The 22,597-nt window shown below is 35.8% G+C and overlaps 3 protein-coding genes across 3 annotated transcripts; all 3 read left to right on the top strand.

Moving 5' to 3' along the window:
- The first annotated feature begins 1,046 nt into the window (after positions 1-1,046).
- On the top strand, positions 1,047-3,052 carry LOC136316209 (trace amine-associated receptor 2). The gene has a single exon (XM_066248093.1). It carries the CDS (start codon positions 1,067-1,069, stop codon positions 1,985-1,987), a length of 921 nt encoding a protein of 306 aa, XP_066104190.1. The 5' UTR covers positions 1,047-1,066; the 3' UTR covers positions 1,988-3,052.
- Positions 3,053-5,442: 2,390 nt separating this feature from the next.
- LOC136316224 (trace amine-associated receptor 3) lies at positions 5,443-11,181 on the top strand. The gene is made up of 2 exons (XM_066248128.1): positions 5,443-5,488; positions 9,880-11,181. Exon 2 carries the CDS (start codon positions 9,965-9,967, stop codon positions 10,994-10,996), a length of 1,032 nt encoding a protein of 343 aa, XP_066104225.1. The 5' UTR covers positions 5,443-5,488; positions 9,880-9,964; the 3' UTR covers positions 10,997-11,181.
- An 8,351-nt stretch (positions 11,182-19,532) lies between these two features.
- Positions 19,533-20,576, top strand: LOC136316346 (trace amine-associated receptor 4). The gene has a single exon (XM_066248369.1). It carries the CDS (start codon positions 19,533-19,535, stop codon positions 20,574-20,576), a length of 1,044 nt encoding a protein of 347 aa, XP_066104466.1.
- The last annotated feature ends 2,021 nt before the right edge of the window (positions 20,577-22,597 follow it).

The raw sequence follows: 22,597 nt of genomic DNA, 5'->3' as shown, positions 1-22,597 counted from the left end.
TCCATGCACCTATGTTTTTATATTAATAGGTTTTAAAAAGAAAAAAAACACTTCAAAATATTGTTTTATGCATTTAGCTTTCACTGACAATCAATTTGAAGAGAGTATGAAAGATATGGCCATTGAAAGGTTTAAACTGATGATAGATGTCACAAGCAAAAAATATGCCAAATATACCATGGAGAACAAGGAATGAAATTGACTTAAAAGCACTGTTTGATGAGCTCACCAAATACTCATCTAATGTGTTCCTCCCTGCTGTACAGAGAGTGTATGAAGAATACAACTATTAATGTATTTGTCATATTATGTGTTTCAAAGAACTTTATTATATATAATTTTTTACAGTGGAATGGTTGATTAAAGTTCCTGAATGCTAAAAAAGAAGAGAATCAAGCTCCAAACTATGAATGCATGAACAGATGGAACAACAAATTGATGTTTTTTTCTCTCTCTCTCCCTTCTTCTCTCTCTAAAATCAATTTAAAAACAGTTAAAATAAATAAATAATAACCTCCTAGACCCACAAACAATAGACCCCAATCAAATAAAATCTGGTTATGTGTTCTTGACTCATTTGAAGTTGTGGATATATTGTCTAGTAGATAGCTATTCTTTCTTTGTGTACAAAGAGGATCAATTATAGTATGTTCAATTATAAGCTTGTTCTTCCTCTTCTTCCACCTCCTTCTCCTCATCTTTCTTTGTAATTTCAGGCCCTGGCATAAAGTAAGAGCTTGCAGAATGTTGGTAGTATAATTTGAATCAAGGAAAGTATAAACAATAATCTTTTAAACTCATCATAATTCAGTGAAGTTGCAAATAAAGATTAAGATAAATAAGTGAGAAAGAACATAAGTTATATTTCAGCATAAATTATCTTCTTTGAGTCTTTTATGTCTTTCCTGAGTTTTTCTACAAAAACTATATAAAACGTAGAATATTTTATTTATTATTTGACAAAATTCCATGTGTTTTGCTTTTTCTTAAGGAAACATTCAATTGCTCTGGACATGGGAGTGGATTTTGCCCAGAGAATGAACGACCGCTGGGTGTCCGTGCCGCCATGTATTTGTTTATGGCGGGAGCCATATTCATCACCGTGTTTGGCAATCTTACCATGATAATTTCCGTTTCCTATTTCAAACAGCTTCACACACCAACTAACTTCCTCATCCTTTCCATGGCAGTCACTGATTTCCTCCTGGGGTTCACGATCATGCCGTACAGTATGATCCGATCGGTGGAGAACTGCTGGTATTTCGGGCTTACCTTTTGCAAAATTCATTATAGTTTTGACCTGATGCTTAGCATAACGTCCATCTTCCATCTTTGCTCAGTGGCCATTGACAGATTTTATGCTATCTGTTACCCTTTACGGTATTCCACCAAGATGACGATCCCAGTCATTAAACGGTTGCTACTTCTCTGCTGGTCGGTCCCTGGAGCATTTGCATTTGGGGTGGTCTTCTCAGAGGCCTATGCTGATGGAATAGAGGGTTATAATATCTTGGTCGCTTGTTCCAGTTCCTGCCCAGTGATGTTCAACAAGTTATGGGGGACCACCATGTTTGTGGCCGGTTTCTTCACTCCTGGGTCTGTGATGGTGGGGATTTATGGCAAAATTTTTGCAGTATCCAGAAAACATGCTCATGCAATCAATAACTTAACAGAAAATCAAAATAATCAAATGAGGAAAGACAAAAAGGCAGCCAAAACTTTAGGAATTGTTATGGGTGTTTTCTTACTATGTTGGTTTCCCTGTTTCCTCACCATTTTATTGGATCCCTTTATGAACTTCTCTACTCCTGTAGTTTTGTTTGATGCTCTGACATGGTTTGGCTATTTTAATTCAACATGTAATCCCTTAATATATGGTTTCTTCTATCCCTGGTTTCGCAGAGCACTTAAGTACATTTTGCTAGGTAAAGTTTTCAGTTCACATTTCCATAACACTAATTTATTTACTCAGAAGGAAGCTGAATAGATTTATTCTGTATGAGTGAATTAGAAAAAAAAGAAAAAAGAATGAAATTAAGAAGAATGAAATCGCTTAAAGCGTGTGTGTGTGTGTGTGTGTGTGTGTGTGTGTGTGTGTGTGTAGGGGGGTGATTTTAGCTATTACGGAAAGCTCTTAGTTACTAAGACGTGAGGGGGGGGGGGAGATGAATCTTCTTTTTGAGCTAACAACCCCTTCTTTTCAGAGTATGTTATATGCCCACTACTTCCAGATGGAGGAAAAAAGAATGGTAGGAAGGTGAAAAGAAGATGAGAAAAAAGCTAGGAATGAAATAAAGAGGACATGCAAAATCTTTTACACTATTCAGAACGAATCCAAACACACACTTGGTATGAGGATCGCTACCCCCTTTCACCACAACACACACTTTGTGTGATGGGTCCATTTACTTTACCTTCTTCAGGGTCTGACCAGATGTATTTTGACACAACAATCACTAAAAATGAAAGGTATGTAAACATGGAATTAACAATTTCAAAAAGGCATATTCTGTCCGGAGTAAGCATTGGTTAGCTGATAGTTATGCTTTGACTAGATTTTACTGCTGCGAAGTTAAATGTTTTTTAAATAAAAGAGGAAATGGAGACTGTGTAACTGAGGCTACAGATTTAACCAATCTTTTCATTCATGTATCATCTGGATTTCAGCAATTTCTCTTTTATTGGCAGGAGAATTCTATTCAGTGCCTTCTTTTCTTCCTAAAGCTCATACACATTTTGTATTGCTAATTGTTATCCCAATTTTTAATAAATTAAAATTATATACCCTAAAAGAGTTGTGTTCTAAACCCACCATTCCTTTTTTCTTAATATTTGTACATATATGTTTGAATAATAGAATAGTGAGAAAAGAAAACAAAAAAGAAAACTCATATTTATAGAGTGGGGAGGCTTCTGGGTAACTTTACATTATACTTGTCATTCAGTGCCTTTTTAACTATAAGTTGAGATCCATTGATAACTTGTAAAACTGACTTAGTGGTCGAACAACCAGTGGTGTGCTGGTAAAAGTTTAACACCTGGCTCTGGAAAAAAAAAAAAAAAGTCCTGAATTATAGAATTTGGTGATTTTCTTGGTATATATTAAAAATAATTTTCTTTTAGCTAATATCAAACTATAAATGTAATGTCAGCTGCCTCTCAAAATTTTTGAGATGTTAACTTATGCTTGCAAATGAGCATGAGTAGTCCCACATGTTACGACTGCCAATGAAAAGCAAACTAGACCAGATGAAAACAGATCATCTAAAATATATCTCTTGCATCGAGGGTAAATATTGCTTTATAAATTTTTTATTTTACTTATATATATGTATATGTTTTTTATATGTGTTTTTGTCTATGTAAGTGAACTGTTTCACTGAAATATTTAATTTCTTCATATACAATATTTCAACGAACAAATTAACAGTTTTTATTCTTTGTGAAAAAGTTGATGTAATTGCCCACAAACTTGCTTTGACCTAGTTCATTGCACAGATCAGAATTAATCAGTGCCCATTCAGCTGTCAGCTTAAGTGCGAGTCTCACCCAGCTGCCCAAAGATGGGCCTGCACGTGTTGACTGGATGGTCCACTGTCCTCCCATCCACGCGGGGCGCTGATGTCTTGTCCCTCCCTGCAGCCTATAGGACACAGGTGCAATAGTGGCGCTTCTTTGAAATGGTGAAAAAGACTACAGTACAAAATTAACTGAAAAAAGATTTTTTCAAGAACAGAGAAATTAAAGCCAGGTGCTTTTATGAAATCTAGTGTGGTATGTTGGATACTGTTGAGTATTTTTTTTGTAATTCTTCTAAATGAAATGGCTTTGTTTTAGTATTTAAACACGCATATACACATAAAGACTTTCTATTTTCCTTTTAAAAGACAAATAGCTAAAAAATGAGTCAAGTGGGTTTAAGCCTTACTGTAAAGTCGAATAATTTTTAATTAATGTTTACTAAATTTACCTCTCAATTCACTAATACATGACTTTAGAAAATAAAACTTACTAGCTTGGTGTATGGTTGTCTGTTGACATTTATTGGGAAGAAATTTACGACTGTTCTTTCTACAGAATGACGATGTTTGTGATGGTGGTTATTATTTATGCTGGTGCTTACAGATGAAATAAAAATGTATGAGTTTCTTATGATATTTCTCTCTTTGTATTAGAATCCTATTTGTACTTTTACCACATCGTTCACATAAATTCTCTGTAAAGTACTACTCATTTTCTTTGTATGGTTTGATGGTATTTTTCTTTAGTTTCATACTGTAGTCATCCTGCCTTATTAGCTAGTGAGTGAATGATCCAGCCTCCTAGGAACTTTCTGCCTTCCCTCGTTCACCCTCTTCTCACTTCCCAGAGGTAGTCATGTCTCCACTCCACCTACCGAATTTTATAGGAAGTTAGAGATAACAAAAATGTGACCTAGGTTATACAACCAGTTAGAGAAGCAACACTGACTTCTCATGCAGTGTTATTTTCTGAACTAGTTTTATCACTTGGGCTTTTTTTCTGCTGTGTGTGTGTGTGTGTGTGTGTGAGAGAGAGAGAGAGAGAGAGAGAGAGAGAGAGAGAGAAACAGAAAGAAAAGGGGTAGATAGGGCCAGACAGATAGGGAGGGAGAGAGATGAGAAGCATCAATTCTTTATTGCGGCAATTTAGTTTCTTATTGATTGCTTTCTCATATGTACCTTGACTGGGGGGCTACAGCAGACTGAGTGACTCTTTGCTCAAGCCAGTGACCTTGGGGTCAAGCTGGTGAGCCTTGCTCAAACCAGATAAGCCCACATTCAAGCTGGAGACCTCAGGGTTTTGAACCTGGGTCCTCTGCGTCCCAGTCCAATGCTCTATCCACTGTGTCACTGCCTGATCAGGCTTTCTTTCTTTTTTTTTTTTAACTAAAAAGTTTTCATCCAACTGGTACCCATCACTGAAGCAAAAATGAACACTTCTCTTCCACCACAAAATGTTCTCATTACATTCTGGAATCAAACTGTGAACAAAAATTTTTTTATGATTCAGATAATTGTTCTTCCTTTGGATATCAACCACATTTAATTTATTCAGCCTACATATGTCTATGTATTTTTAATACTATATATATATAGAAGTTTTAGTATTTTAGTACCTCATCTACCTAGAGTGAAACCCAAGTGACTATGAAATCACTATCAATCGCTGCTCTTCATCTGGGAAAAAGAAACTGAAAACTACTTGGGACATTAGAAATACAAAGAATATTTCAATGTCCCCCAGGAAAGAGAGTTAAAAGAGCAATTCAGCTGAGGCTCTGCAGCGAGGTCCTCTCTTGGAGCTCTGGATCTGAGTTCTCTCCAGCTCCCCTGAGAGCAGAGACAAACTTATATGAATCAAACATCTTAGTCTTCAACACTATGCTTCTTAGAGGTTCCTGACCTCATGCTTACAGGCCACCAGAAGAGATGCAGTGATTCACAACTGACTTGTCAGGAGAGGGAAGGTATTGGGGTCAATAAAAAGAACTGGAAATATACTATTTTTTTAATTTAATTTATTCTTTTTTTCAAAATAATTGAACAGTGAGGATTAGATTTTTTTAAAAATTGTTACAAATAGGATGCAATAGAAAATATAGTTATTTTCTATTATCCACATTTATGTTCAAATAGAAAAACTTTAAAATATCCTTATTACATTTAATTTGATACACTATTTGTTTATATCTTCCCTTGCTGATCCTTGTTACATACTACTTTACTGTCAGATACTACACATTTTATTTTTGGTATTTTTTTTCTCTCGCAAGCAACATTTACTTTAGATATTCTGTTTCTCTTTGCTCCTCAGGTAATTCACTCATTTTAGACACAAAAAGTGCCCAAACTAAAAATTAACTTTCTCTATTGTCAAGAGCTGTTTTTGAATTCAACGGGCATATATATAATGTAGGCATCTTGCTAATAGTACATTTTGAGATGGATCTGAGATTTTACATTTCCCAAAACATTCCCAGAAGGTGATGATGTGGCTATTCTAAGGACCATATCTTATTAACAAGGACTAGATGGGAGAAACTATCAGCAGATGATGCCATACACTTTCTTGTGGTCCAAATCAATCAGAAATGACTCGTCCTGTAGTTGAGATGGTAAGGGGTGATGGGAGGTTTAGTGAAACAGGAGTCAAAAGACCTGGATTATAATATTGGTTTCAGCATTTAGTAGCAATAGCTATCACATGACTTTAGTTATTTCATATACACGGGACAGCTGAGAGGATACAGTAGAAATAGACCTTTCTAGTTATTTAGCAATGTTAAGACACCCAGAATTTTTATTGCTGCCTAGGTGTCATTTAAAATGCTGTTTTAAAGGGGTGTTATTAGCTACTTTCTAAGCAGCATTCACTGTTTTTTTAAAAATATTTTTATCTTTCCCAATCAGATGTCTCTAATACCATGAGACTAGATACCTGTGAATTGGTTTTGTGGTATTTTGAAATTAGTTTCTTTCTATTTAATTCAACTTAATTTATTTAATTTCCCACCACATGTACAGCTCTATGTTAAATATTTCAAAGGTTATATGGTTAACGGGATGTTATCTCAGTAACTGTAACTTGCTTGAGAGATTTATGGTTACGATTAAGATAAGGCAGTTTAAAAGGAGTGGTGCCAGAAGAAAGCAACAAAGGTGTTTGAAATCAAAGTCAGCCAGCAGACGAGGAAATGGCACCACCTAGCTCTAAGGTCTTTGGCCTCCCCAATGCTATCAAGTATTATGAGATTAACTCTAACCGGGGGAGTCAAAATAGGTTTCAGAAAAGAAATGGTATGTGAGCTGAGCCTTGAAGTGGCCAGAGATGAAGAGACTGGCAATCAGTGGAGGAAAGGAGGCGGCTACATCACAGAGCGGGCATTTGCAGGGCGATGTAGAAACCACTGTGGCCAGTAGAGGCTGGAGTATTGTAGACTGAAGGGAAGAAAGGCTACAACTAGGGTTTCCATGCAAACAGGTGCTGAAAGATACATTTATAATATGCAAGATGGAGCTCTGATGTTCTAACTAAGGTGTATTGTCCCAGATTCTTTTCATTGTATCTACCAAAAAAGAAACACAAAACTACAGCCTGGAGCAAAAGTGGGTTTACAGTTGTTCATATGGAAAATAAAATAACTAATAATACAAGAATAAACACTGTTCCATTTACTCGCAACCATAAACATACTTTTGCCCCACCCTGTATGTGTAGTCTTGATAAAAAATTTCTTTCAGTCAGTATTTTTTGGCCCCCTCCTTCTATCACATTCTCTGATACTTAATTTTAGTAAAGATTCTTCTGCTAGTTTTCAAATAATACTATAGTCTATAGCTAATCACAACAATGATGTTTTGCTTCGGTTTTCATTTTCACTCTCTTTTCTGCCCCTGCTCTCTGAAACGAAGTTGCTCTGCCTGTTCTCAGAGTGTATTTATTGTCATTTTCTTCCAGCTGCTTTTAAGAAGACAATGGTTTCATGTTGTCATCTCTGCCCACTGCCATGTGGCTTTGAAAAGGCTACTTATCAACTGTGAGCTCTTTGGAATAAATGTTATTTACAGGCCAGGTACTGTTTTTACTTTTTGCTGTCATGGTGTGTAAATTAGTTTAGGTAGTGATAAAGTAAATTTATAGAAAAAAATCATTGTCTTCTGTTTATCTCAGTTTTCAGCAATACATGTGAATTCATTCAACTGATCGTCATAGGTAAAATGGCTTTGAAGTTCTCTTTGTTATTGTAGTATTTAAATATTTATTACCATTATTTTAGATACTGTGGAATAACCAGAAAAGATACAACATAATGAATTTTCACAGATTTCACACCTTAGCTTATCTTTTATATTATACTACGTACACAATTTTCAAATTTGTACAAAGATACTACTCTAAATTTTGAAATTACTCATGAAATTCTACATCGCTCTGCTGTTGTTTTATTTAACAAATTTAATAAAAAAATTAATTCAAATTTTCTCTTTGCATAGAATTTGCTTTTAAAAGGCTGAGAATCATTTTGGAGCTTTAAAAACAGAATATTTATTTAAGACCTTATAGTTTAAGATCAATTTTTAAATAGATTATATAGAAATTGACATTATCTTCTGACCTGTGGCAAGAGAGATGGGGCAATCATCATTGTTATTGTTAGTACCGGGTAGTTAAAAAGTAGCCATAATTTGCCATTTGTTTATATATGTATTACTTCAAAGTAAGTATCTAGTGTCTACTACAAGTACAAACTAAGATACTGAGAATCTAGTGGTGAACAAGATAGACAAGATCTTTGACTTGTGCTAGTATATCAAAAAGACATTTCTGTGACCAACAAAAGTCTCATGAGATCTGATTGGCCCCAGTCTGTAGTATGAAATTTGTGATCTTATGAGTCACTCAGGGATGGAGTATGTAACTTGGCTCCACTAGTTAGAATCTAAGATAAATGAGAAGATTCAGGCAATATAGGTATGGAAATGATGAGGAGAGGAAAGAGTAGAGAGTAGAGAAGCTATAAAGCATTGACCTGTGTGCATGGTTTGGACCATAAGTATACGATTTTCTGTTTATTTCAATAGTCATGTACTACTTATAACTCTTAAGACATTTTTAGGGCCTGCTCAGGTGGTGGCGCAGTGGATAGAGCATTAAACTGGGACACGGATGACCCAGGTTCGAAACCCCTAGGTCGCCAGCTTGAGCACAGGCCTATCTGGCTTGAGTGCGGGGTTGCTAGATTGAGCATGGGATTGTAGAAATAACCCTATGGTTGCTGGTTTGAGCCCAAAGGTTTCTGGCTTGAAGCCCAAGGTTGCTGGCTTGAGCCCAAGTTTGCTGGCTTGAGTAAGGGGTCACTTGCTCTGCTGTAGCCCCCCACTCCCGGTCAAGGCACATATACGAGAGCAATCAATGAACAACTAAGGTGCGGCAACAAAGAATTGATACTTCTCATCTCTCTCCCTTTCTGTCTGTCTGTCCTTATCTGTCCCTGTCTCTGTCTCTTTCTCTATCACAAAAAAAGATATCTTTAGGGTTTTTACAAATAAATATTTTAAATTATTAAAAGAAGCCATAAAGAAAAACACACTTATTTCACTTAGCTTTCATGTATTAAGTATTTTTATTGTGAAAGAGATGCTAGCTTATTCTACCTCAAAGACATTTCTAGGAAAGCGGTTGATCAAGGAGAAAGTAGATGAAAAATATTTTTAGAAAAACAAAACAGCATTATTGAGGTATCATTGATAAACAAAGAACTGCACAATTGTACCTATTCAAACACCTGTGATAACATCATCACAATTAAATTAATAGACACACCCAATACTCTCCAAAGTTTTCTTGTGCCCCTACATTTTGTACGTGTGTAGACAGAACACTTAACTCATGTTAACAAAACTTGTTGTGCACACTACCATATTAACTGGAGGCACGACATTGCACAGCAGCTCTCTTGAATTTACTCATCTAACAAAACTGAGATTTTATGCCTATTGAACAAACTGCCTATTTCCCTCACACCCCCAGCTCCTGATACCCACTGTTATATTCTCTGTTTCTATGAGTTTGAGTATATTAGATATGTCATATAAGTGAAATAAACTCTTGAAAAACTGCCAGTACATTACCAAGAGTAGAACAGTCAATATATAAACCCATGTTGTGTGTGTGTGTGTAAAGACGTAAAGAGATAAAACAAAATAAAACAGGAAAAATAAGCAGAGCTGAGATCTTTTATTTTCTAATGCAGCAAATAACTCAGAAAGTAAGCACAGCTGATAGATTGAACTATTTAAGTAAATTATAGTTGAAATGAATTCATACAAGTAAATTTGAACTTTTTTGTACTATTAGGAGCTGAAATTTGCTGGATTTATTTTAAGAAGAGAAGAGACACTGCTTCACTTTCCTAGAAAAGAGTTTGTAAAGACAAAACACGATGGATCTCCTTTATATTCCTGAAGACTTATCCAGTTGTCCAAAGTATGGAAATAAATCCTGTCCTCCCACCAACCGCCCTTTTCATGCCCGAATGATAATGTACTTGGTTATGAGTGGAGCCATGGTTATCACTGTCTTCGGCAACTTGGTTATAATAATTTCCATATCACATTTCAGACAGCTTCACTCTCCCACAAATTTTCTGATCCTGTCCATGGCAACCACGGACTTTCTGCTGGGTTTTGTCATTATGCCATACAGCATGGTGCGATCCATAGAGAGCTGCTGGTATTTTGGGGATGACTTCTGTAAATTTCATGCCAGTTTTGACATGATGCTAAGCCTGACCTCCATTTTCCATCTCTGTTCCATTGCCATTGACCGATTTTATGCTGTGTGTCACCCTTTACACTACACAGCCACAATGACCACCTCCATGATAAAACAACTGCTGGCATTTTGCTGGTCGGCCCCAGCTATTTTTTCTTTCGGTTTAGTTTTATCAGAGGCCAATGTTTCGGGTATGCAGAGCTATGAGATTCTTGTTGCTTGCTTCAATTTCTGTGCACTTACTTTTAACAAATTTTGGGGGACAGTATTGTTTACTACGTGTTTCTTTACTCCTGGCTCCATCATGGTTGGTATTTATGGCAAAATTTTTATTGTTTCCAAACGACAGGCTCGAGTTATCAGCAACATGCCTGCAAACACAAAGGGGGAAATGAAAAAAACCCTTTCTAAGAAAAAAGAAAAGAAAGCAACTAAGACCCTTGCTATAATAATGGGGGTGTTTCTAGCTTGCTGGCTGCCTTGTTTTCTTGCTCTTTTGATGGACCCATATTTAGGCTATTCCACTCCCATAATGATACTTGATCTTTTAGTGTGGCTTGGGTATTTCAATTCCACTTGCAACCCCCTCATTCATGGTTTCTTTTATCCATGGTTTCAGAAAGCTCTCATGTACATGGTGTCAGGAAAAATATTTAGCTCCCATTCAGAAATTGCAAATCTGTTTCTTGAAACACATTAATAAAAAAGCCATTAGAAAAGTGAATAGAATATTGAAAATGAGACTGTTATTATTTTTACTGGAAGCACATACCTTGCATGCCCCATATCACGACCAATACTATTTTATTAAATTTCAGTAATCTAGATAAGTGTCTTATAACCTGCATGCAGTATCTTTGGTCAGCCAATCAGCCAATCATTTATTAATTGTCAACAGTCACCTCTGACTGGTAAAGAAAATGTACAAAAAGAAATATAAAACGTAGTTCAGAATAGGTTGGTCTCATTTTATACACATGAAACAATTAAAGATCAATATAAGAATAAAGAAAATAAAGTGCTAATTGGTTCAATTGGTTTGGTTTCTCTCTGATTCTCCTCTAAGAATTCAGCAAAGGAAAGATCATTGTGACCTGTGAATTCATAGAAGTGTGACGTAGACTGCTCTTCACTATTGACTAGCAGTCGCCTTATCCTTTGGCTTGGGAGTATTATTCACCATCATTATATACATTATTCAGTTATTTCATAAAGCTTATTAGAAAGAGCTGTTCATGGGAGAAGCAGTTGATTACAAATCATCACATGAAATTTCAGCCTTTATCCTTATGATTTTTTACTTCATGGTCTACATTTGAAACGACTTCTTGTTTTTTCCTGTCTCTAGTTTCTTAACCTGCATAGTGTGTCTACACCACTGGCCACTTTCTCTGAAATTTGCCTGGGGTCCCACCAAATAAATTTTATCCACACCACAATACCTATGATTTAAGTCAGATCATTGACATTCGGTTAAAGTCCTTGCAGTTATTTTTCTGTGAGACATTAAGAGACAAACAGAACTTCTTTTTGTTTGTTTATTTTTAATTTGATAGATTGGGACACCCAGGAGTGCATGTAACAATCATGACCTCATCCATTTATGCCTGGATCGAGTTGTGGGAGGGAGAAAAGGAAGAGGAGGAGAGCAGACTGCTCCTGAATCCAAGTTCAGCCTTAGGTTTTTGGAGAGTGAGGGGCAGTGCAGTGAGGCAGAGTGGAATAAGATGAGTGCTTTGAAATGCTTTTGGTGTAAAAAATGAATAATAAGAGAACAAGCATGGGTTTGCGAAGCATGGGTAGGAGGCTGAGTATCATATGTCCAGATGGAAGGTGATGGTAGCTTAGACTGGGGACATGCTGATGGAATGGGAGAAGCTGTCAGTCACCAAATGCTCAACAGGCAAAACCAGTAGGCCTTGGCTTGGTAATTTATCGGTTCCTGAGGGTGGTAAAAGTGCACTTCCAGGGGTGATTTATATGTTCCTGATTTGTGCAATAGGAGGGGTAGTCCATAGGAAACTTGAGGAAAAAATAAGTTTTTTCTAGGGCATGCTGGGTATTTGAGACTTCTTAGTAATATTAACTACATAATTGGATTTAATGGCCAGAGCTCAGAGAGTCGTATGGTAGAAATGGATTTGCAGGTACTGGCCCATAGGTAACATTTGAAGGAGAGGGCATGGAACATTACTCAGCCATAAGAAATGATGACATAGTGCCATTTACGACCAAATGGATGGACCCTGAGAATATTATGCTAAATGAAGTAAACAAATCAGAAAAAACTAAGAACTATATGATTTCACACATTGGTGGGATATAAAACTGAGACTTATGGACATAGAGAAAAGTGAATTAGTTTCCAGAGGGAGGGAGTCAAATCAAGGTGGGCAAATATACAACAATGAAAAATGATTTGACTTTGGGTGTGAGGCACACAACACAATCAACAGCTCAAACGCTTTCGAGATGTTTACTTGAGGCCAGGCCTGTGGTGGCACAGTGGATAAAGTGTTGACCTGGAATTCTGTGGTCACTGGTTCAAAACCTCAGTCTTGGTCAAGGCACATATGAGAAGTAACTACTGTGAGTTGATGCCTCCCACTCCTTTCCCCAATTTCTCTCTCTATCCTTTCTGTAAAAAAAAAAAAAAAAAAAAAAAAAAAAAATTAGGCTATGACTGCAAAAGTAATGTTTACTTGAACCTGTGTGTTCTTATGGATCAATGTCACCCCATTAAATTTAATTTCTAAATGAGAATAAAAGAAAAGAAATGGAGAAGAATGACTAGCTTTGAGGAGGTTCCACATTTAGTAGCCAGGTAGAGAAAAAAAAATGGTGATAGAAGGAGCCTTAAGTTGAGATGGGGAACATATAATAGAATATGCAGATAATGTATTACAGAATTTTTCACCTGAAACCGATATAATTTTATTAACCAATGTCACCCCAATAAATTCAATTAAAAAGAAAAAAAATTCTGCTTTAGGACAAACTTTGAATAGAAAGTTTTAATTTTTTGCTTCTTCCTGCTGTCTTTCTTCGAAGCCCTTTTCTCCACATACCCTGACACCCATGTCCTAGGTCCAGCTATGGAAACCTACCCAGGCTCAACTGGGGTCTGGAAGGACAATATGATTCTGTAAGGACTCCCACTCTTTAGCACCATTATAGTTTCATTCCCTGTACTTGTTAGCAGAAAAGCAGATGTACCTAATAAATGCACCATTTAGGTATTTTCGTGTTTACCAAAAGATATTTACTATTTCATTTTAACTGCTGGCCCTGTGGGGAACATTTTAGGCTGTCAGGAAGTGGTATGAGGGTGAGGGAGTCACTGGCAGGCTCTTCCTTCCCGAGAGTCTTAGAACACCATGGTCAGGCCCCCATCAGGCCTCTTTCTTCACAGCGAGGACATTAACAATGGCGTGCCCCCTCTTTCTTCACAGTGAGGACATTAACAATGGCGTGCCCATTTCAGCAGTGACAGATACTTCATGGCTAGTGGTCCTTCTAGTACTTTTGGCTTCCTCTCATTTGAAAAGTCTCATTTGGTTCTCTACTTATGAACGATTTTTTTACTCTAAAAATTTCATGGGGCGTCTGTTAGAAAAAAAGTTATTCATGACACATATTAAAGATGATAGAACAGACTTTATTAAAGGGGGTGTCTATTGTGGGTTTTTTGTAGTAAGAGAGAGAGATTAGACTCTACCAACTCCATCAAGGTCAAATGGGCATTTACACACAAGAAACAAATAGGGGAACCCCCCCCAATTTATGTTTAAATAATGACAGTCTCTCCTCATATGCTTTCTTAACTAAGTGGACCAATCTATCCAACAGTAATTTAGAACAACAATGGCCATTGTAGGGAACCTTTGAAGTGCTTTTCTTAAAACCAAATTGAACAATAAAAGCTCCAACATTTGCAAAACTGAATGGAACATCTATTTCGACCTTTTTTTTAAAGCCTTTCAAACATTACCAGGGATCTGAAGTTGCCTCTTTGTGAAATAAGCTTTTAAAATGAATTGAAACAAACAAACTTTTAAAGAAAGATAAATAGCTTCTGAACTCACTGTTTGAAAACATTCAGGATTTGGTAATAAGTCGAGAGCATTTGTTGAATTTGAACTAAATTATCTATCTCCTTTCCACAATCCTTTCCTTCCTTCTTTCTTCTCTCGTCTTCCCCCCCCCCCCTTTCTTATTGTCATTCTTCTCCTCTTTGGCCTTGGGTGGGTCTAGTCCATGTTATCCCTTAGAAATTACAGGATGATAACACATGATAGATACATCACCCCAGAGCCAATTCTCTGATGATTTGCTGTGATCTCTTTGCTGGCAGCACACTGAAGGTTGTTAAAGGACATACCTGTCCAAAGCAGAACACAGGTAATGCAGCCTCAGGAGGCATATTTTGTGTATAAATCCTGATGCCAGAAGCCTGCCTGTGAGAGTTTGGACCTAAGTACATTTTCTGAGAGGAAGTCAGCAGGGGAGAGCGCGCTGGAGTATAATGCTCATTTGCATGGTAAGAAACTTGAGCACAACAGATAAAACCTTTCAATGGTTTTAACTCTAAAATATAAAATTAGCCAAACAAATTCTGGGAAACCAAAAGAGACTCTAGTAAGAGAGAAAAAATACCAAATAACTTTATCTTCTATTTATTTATTTTTTCATGGTGAAAGAAATCACATTTAAAGTACTGATATATAAAAACTAATATGGATTTTTTTTTTTAAATCACTGAAATTCCATAGAGGAATGAGAGGAAGACTTATAGCAGAGGTTCTTAAATCTAATCCATTAGTAGCCGCTTTTACCTCAGAACTTACTGTATAATTGAGCTATAGTAAAACAAGATAAAAACATTATTTTCAGAGAAACAGTCTCAGAGGTAGAATGTTTGAGCTGTGTAGCCAGTAAGACAAGAAAAGTCATTCTAGAAAAAACATGTATGGTGTCTTCTTTTAATTTTTCAATTTTTTACAATATGTTATTAAGCTTGTTTAATGTATTCCTTCTTATTTAAAGGAACTATATATGCATTAATAAAAATTTAGGTATTTAAATTAAAATTATTATGTAATTATTTTTTCTTGAAATTCCAAGGAACTTTTAGATTTTCAAAATTATTATTTCAGAATACTTGTCTTTATTTTTTATTATGTAATCTTTCTTTCGTACAGAACGAAATTGGAACTAAAAAACAATGCAATCTTTGCTCCTCTCCAGAATTGTTAGCAAATGTTCATTTTTAGTTCCTGACAAAAATATTTAATATTTTTCTATGCTTTCATTAGGCGATTGTTTGCAATGTTGTTGTTCATTAGGTTCTTTGTTATAAAGCTATTGGTAAAAAGAAAAAACGTGTAACAATATCCCATGATAAAAGTGAGATGTGAAACAGGGTTTAACGTCATTTTGTTTTATTAAATTACTATTTTGTGTGTGTGTGTGTGAAGGTGAATCATCAACAACAGCAAGAGTTTCTATTCAGTGGAGTTTTTAAATAACAAACAAACCCCCAACTGAATTTATTATCATTTTTAATTATATTTTGCTTTTCAATTATAGTTGACTTATATTATATTAGTTTCAGGTGTACACCCCAGTAATGAGACATCCTAAGTAATCATCCTGATAAACTTGTACCCATCTAACACCATACATAATTATCAGAATATTGACTATATTCTCTATGCTGTGCTTTATATCCCATGACTATTCTGTAAAAACCAATTTGTATTTCTTAATCACTTCATCTTTTTCACCCACCCTCTTCCCCCTTCCCATCTGGCAACCCCCAAAATGTTCTCTGTATCTATGAGTCTGTTTCTGTTTTGCTTATTCATTTATTTTGTTTCCTAGATTCAATTATTGATATATATGTATTTATTGCCATTTTATTTTCATATTTTTTCTTCTAAAAGTTGACCCTTTAATATTTTATGTAATACTGGTTTGGTGGTCATAAACTCCTTTAGCTTTTTTCTTGTCTGGGAAGCTTGTTATATGTTTTTCAATTCTAAATAATAGCTATTCTGGGTGGCATAATCTTGGTTGTAGGTTCTTTTCATCACTTTAAATATTTCTTGCCACTCCCTTCTCATCTGCAAAGTTTCTGTGAAAAATCAGTTGACAGTCTCATTGGAGCTCCTTTGTAGGTAACTAATTGCTTTTCTCTTGCTGCTTTTAAGATTCTCTGTCTTTAACCTTTGGCATTGGTGTGGGTCTCTTTGGGTTCATCTTGTTTGGGACTCTGCACTTCTTGAACTTGTATGTCTATTTTCTTCACCAGGGAAGTTTTGTGTCATTATTTTTTCAAATAAGTTTTCTCTTTCTTGCTGTCTCTCTTCTCCTTTCTGGCATCCCCACGATGCAAATATTGGTAAACTTGAAGTTGTTTCAGAGGCTCCTTACACTATCCTCATTTAAAATTTTTTTTTTTTAATTTTTGCTGTTTTAAATGGTGGGATCTTGATAACATTATAAGGAGTGAAATAAGTAAATCAGAAAAAAACAAGAACTACATGATTCCATACATTAGTGGAACATAAAAATGAGACTAAGAGACATGGACAAGAGTGTGGTGGTTACCAAGGGTGGGGGGGGAGGGAGGACATGGCAGGGAGGGAGGGAGAGAGTTAGGGGGAGGGGGAGGGGCACAGAGAACTAGATAGAGGGTGACGGAGGACAATCTGACTTTGGGCGAGGGGTTTGCAACATAATTTGATGACAAAATAACCTAGACATGTTTTCTTTGAATATATGTACCCTGATTTATTAATGTCATCCCATTACCATTAATAAAAATTTATAAAAAAAAAAATTTTGCTGTTTTGATAGGATGTTTTTTACTTCCTCCTATTCCAAATTATTGATTTGATTTTTGGTTTCATCTACTCTACTGTTGATTCCCTGTAAATTACTTTTCATTTCAGTTAATGTCACCTGCATTTCTGTTTGTTTGTTTGTTTTTTATAGTTTCCATGTCCTGTGGGTGGACGCCTGCACAGCTAATCCTCCAGGGTGGTCACAGCTGGTCCTTGAAACCAATCAACCTGGGGATGAATCTCTATCGTTGACATGTTGACAACTATCAAGTTTTAATGACAACAAAAGGGTGTACACAGCCCACATGGGGGAGGGGGTGCAGGAACCTGGAGTACCCAACTCTGGTGAGTAGGGAAGCTATGTCACTGGACCTATAGAACACCTACTGCACAAGGCCACTGTACCAAGCCCAGGAGATTTAGCAGCTCTACCTGATACATAGGAACAAACATAAGGAGGTTGCCAAAATGAGGAGACAAAGAAACATGTCCCAAATGAAAGAACAGAACAAAACTCAAAAAAAAAAGAAAGAAAGAAAGAAACTAAACAAAATGGAGAGAAGCAATCCACTAATTAAGAGAATGCTCAATGAACTTAGTAAGAATTTCAACAGCATAAGAAAAACATCCCAACTGCATTTAATTTCATGGCAACCCCTTTTAATAACACAGCAGTAGCCTAACAGTCATATTGGCATTTTCTTATTTTTTTTTTATAATTTTTGGTCAGAAGTATAAGATAAGGGCTTAAAAATATTACCTTTGACATCTGAACAATTTATCCATGTAATCACTTTTAAATAAATACGTGTGTCTTACTCTTTCTTTTCATCTTAATCTAATATTTAGAGATTTAAATATTTCCATAATATAGATAACATACATCAGATATAAAAATAATAATATTAATTTAGCAGTTGTTTTATGTCATATTTTCATATAAACAAAATAAAAAAGTAAAAGTCCACTTACAAACCTAAGAAATCAAATAATATCAATCCTTTTAGTGATTATGTTTTCAAAAATGAAACTTTAAACTCCAGAAATTATACCATGGAGTATGAAAAACTGCCCTATTTTATGTGAGGAATGCTATGTCTATGTATATACAGTGATAAATACTTAAGTAATTCTTTAGTAATTGTTACATAGCTTTAAAGATTATTTTTAAAAAACATGAAAAATAATTAAATAAAATTTTAATTTATAAAAACAATGATAAAAGACAGAATAAAATAAAGTTATTAAAGAAGGAAATTAGTTGCTTAAGATTATAGTACATTCAGAATCTAAGAACTTAGAAACCAAAGTGATATGTAATAAAACAATTTATGCTATGTTCCAAAATTGATAGACTACAGTTTATAAAACAGTTAAATGTGTATTTGTCTTTATATTTTACTTCTCTATGTTTTGATTATCAAACTCATCTCAGTGACATAATTTTGATTATCACAATTAAAATAGATCTAAATAAAAATGCTAATCTGAGAAATTAAATTACTATATCCCAAGCAAATAAAAAAATGTTATACTGTTAAGATTTCAACTAAAATACATTGGAAAGAATTGCTAAGCCATAGTAGCAAATACTGTAAACATTATTTTTAAAGGTACTTATATTGTTATTAATGTCATTTCCAAGTAAATATGTCAGAACGTGTTTGTGGGTTTGTTTTCTCAATGGACCAGGAAGTTTTCATCTATTTTCAGGCCAAAGTCCACTTCTCCAACCTGGCCTTAGATCTCACTAATGCTTGTCATTGGTCATCAGAGTTACACAGCCAGTCCCGGCCCTTGGAAAATTTATCAAACCCATGTCATACTCTGGGTGAGTCATTCCCATTAATTCCACATTTTAAAGACAACAGCCTAAATATACAATATAAAGTGACAGATTAAACAGTGAGCATGCCTATTTGTCAAATTTGTTCCCAATGTGAGATTTGCAATCTCTGGACAAGATTACCTTAACTTGAATTTTAATCATAAAATTGCTACTAAATAAAAAAGGGATAACCCTCTAGTTTTTACAGAATCTATCCTTCAAGATATTTCCCCTTTTATTTTGATATTATCTATATATAATCTTATAGGCATTAGCATATTTCTAGTTTACTGTACCATATAGTCTCTAACTTCAAAAAACGGTATTGTTTATGCTGAAGAGAAAATCTCTCCTTAATTGAGTATATTGTGTGCATTAATCAGCAGGATCCAAAGCAGTGTTCCTCATCATTAAAGAATCCAACCTGGGATTGAAAATGCAGCTAGCTGGGCCTCCCTGAAAAGTTGCCAATGATTCTAATTCTTTTTGCTTCCTTTCACAGCAAGCAGAGGAACACAATATTTTTGCAAAAGAATCATAGAACACAAGGGACTGAGACAATGAATTCACCTGATCTTTGGAACCCCCCGGAAACACAATTTTGCTTTGCTATGGTTAACAACTCATGCCCTAGAAATGTGAGGTCTGTGCTGAGTGTCACTGCCATGTACACTGTCATGATCGGTGCTATAGTGATGACCATACTGGGCAACATGGTTGTGATCATTGCCATCACCCACTTCAAGCAACTCCACACCCCAACCAACTTTTTGATCCTCTCCATGGCCACCACTGACTTTCTGCTGAGCTGTGTGGTCATGCCCTTCAGCATGATCCGGTCCATCGAATCTTGCTGGTACTTTGGAGAGATCTTTTGCAAAGTCCACAGCTGCTGTGACATCATGCTCTGTACCACCTCCATTTTCCACCTCTGCTTCATCTCAGTGGATCGCTACTATGCTGTTTGTGACCCTTTGCATTATGTCACCAAAATCACCGTTCCTGTCATAGAGGTCTTTCTGCTTATTAGTTGGTCTATTCCAATCTTTTTTGCCTTTGGCCTGGTATTCTCAGAATTAAACATAATTGGTGCAGAAGATTTTGTTGCAGCCATTGACTGCACAGGTTTATGTGTGTTGATATTTAACAAGTTGTGGGGGGTACTGGCTTCCTTTATAGCCTTTTTTCTCCCTGGGACAGTAATGGTGGGGATTTACATTCACATTTTCACAGTAGCCAGGAGGCACACTAAGCAGATTAGCACAGGTCCTACTATGAAACAGATTGGGTTAGAAAGCAAAATGAAAGTATCATCCAAAAGAGAAAGCAAGGCCACTAAAACTTTAAGCACAGTCATGGGAGTGTTTGTGCTGTGCTGGCTACCCTTTTTTCTCTTGACAATTACCGACCCTTTCATTAATTTTACAACTCCTGAAGATTTGTATAATATCTTCCTCTGGCTGGGTTATTTCAATTCCACTTTCAATCCCCTTATATATGGCATGTTTTATCCTTGGTTTCGCAAGGCATTGAAGATGATTGCCACCGGAAAGATCTTCCGTTCTGACTCTTCCACTCTAAGTCTGTTTCCTGGACATGCTTAGGCAATGCTCTCTGTTCTCTAAGAGTCTTTCCTGGTAGGTAATCTTGGATGTTTTTCTTACCCAAAGGTAGGGGCATGGGCGGAGTAAAGTTGTATAATGGCCATCTAAGTAGGAGCACTAAATCTAGCCTTCTGGATATACTAGAGCCACCCAACTGGCTAATTTCTGGTTCTGAGGAAAGTACCTCCAATTAGAAAAAACTCTATTCCAAAGCTTGTTGATTCCTGAATTTTCAAAATTAGAGATTTAGAATTTCACTCTTTCAGCTTAAACCAAATAATAAAGGTCTTCTACATTTTTCTTGTAAAATATCAGAAGAGAAGTTGTAGTTGGTCTTCACTCTCATTGACAGTTATACACAGTTTATTTAAATTTTTCCTGAGATTATGGTTACATTTTAAGGGAGTGGGAAGAGAGTCTGAGAATACTAGAAGCCCAAATTGTGAAGCATGTGAATGACAGAAAAGGAGAAGGAAGCAGATAATTGTATTTACTTCTAATTTTGTTGATTTTGACTAGTAAACTTATTTTCCAAAGCAGTTCATGTGAGGTTTGCAATACTTTGACAAAATTGGACTGCCTTATTAAATGAGAAGAATGGATTTAAAAAAGCTTAGAAATTATATTCTTTCTTTTTCTCAATATATACTTTTTATCTATATACATGTGGCCTTCATGTACATATATAAGTGGTGTGTCCATCTCTTTGGGTGTGTATGTACACATACTAATTATTCTCCAAGGCTAAGCTTTATTCATAAACTGAAGTTCTTCCCCTGCCCCCAAATTTTAGGGTAACATTCATTGCCTTGATGAATGTCTATTTTCTGTGTTCTTTTGTCATTCTCTTCTTTCTCCTTCCTTATAAACTTATTTCACCAAATTTTGGTTTTTATAATCTTTATATCTCATACTATCTCTCTGTCTTTCTAATCCAGTGGCTCTCAGCAAGGGATAGTTTTGCCCCTTAAGGACATTTGGCAATGTTTGGAGACATTCATTTTTGGTTGTTTTAACCAGAGAGGGAGTAGAAATGACATCTAGGGGTAGAGTTAAGGGGTGCTGCTAAGCATTCTACAATGTGCAGAATAGCCCCCACAACAAAAAATGATCTGGTACAAAACTTCAAGTGTCATGGTTGAGAAACCTTGTTCTAACCTCATCTAATCTCACAGCTTCAGTTATAACCTCTCTTTATGCTTCTCTCAAATATATTTATCTTCATCCCTATCGTATCCCCCAAATTTTAGTTTCTCGTTTTTTTTTTTTTCCTATCAGTAAAGTATTTTTCAGGTACTCCCTCAAAATCTCAAACTGAGCATATCCAACATCTTCCTTCTATGCTCACCCTACTGCCCCAAACCTATCTCTTCTATCTACTGCTTTGTACTAGGGTTGGGTGTGCACAGAAATGTTAGTTCCTCATCTAGCCTATAAGCTTCTTGTGTGCAAGACAAGACCTTATATCATTTATATTGGTATCCCACAGTACTTGACATGGTGTCTTCCCCATAAAAATCGCTGAACACATTCACTGGATGACCAAAACATTGAAACTTTGAGGAAAGTGAAGAAGAGTTACTCAATTCAGAGAAACAAACAATTCTTAAACGAAGGATGTTAGTGCGGCTTCTTTTCTTGGAAGGGAAGATGGATGAAAGAGCTTATTTGGAAAGAAGAAATTGAATGGAAATCAATTCCTGTTCTAGTGGGCTTTAGTCATATGTGCACAGTATGCCTGGAAACTTGAGCACAGGGCTGACAGAGACACATAGTGGAAAATAACTCACCAACTCAGAAACGTTTGCTACGTATAGAAAGAAGCTTCCATGCTCATTTAGTGAAATTCCTGAGGATAGAAATTAGGTCTTCCCTTTCTTTTCCTAATGTAGTGATAGTCTAAGTGCTTCACAGAAAAGTTTGGTCATGTAGAAATATTGTTCACTATCTTATATGGATTGGAATTTTTTTAATGGAACATACAAACAGAATGTGGCTGGAGCAATTTATTCATTAATGTT

Source organism: Saccopteryx bilineata, chromosome 12, assembly GCF_036850765.1.
Source record: "Saccopteryx bilineata isolate mSacBil1 chromosome 12, mSacBil1_pri_phased_curated, whole genome shotgun sequence".
NCBI classification, from domain to species: Eukaryota; Metazoa; Chordata; class Mammalia; order Chiroptera; family Emballonuridae; genus Saccopteryx; species Saccopteryx bilineata.
This window is presented reverse-complemented; position numbering and strand designations above follow the sequence as displayed.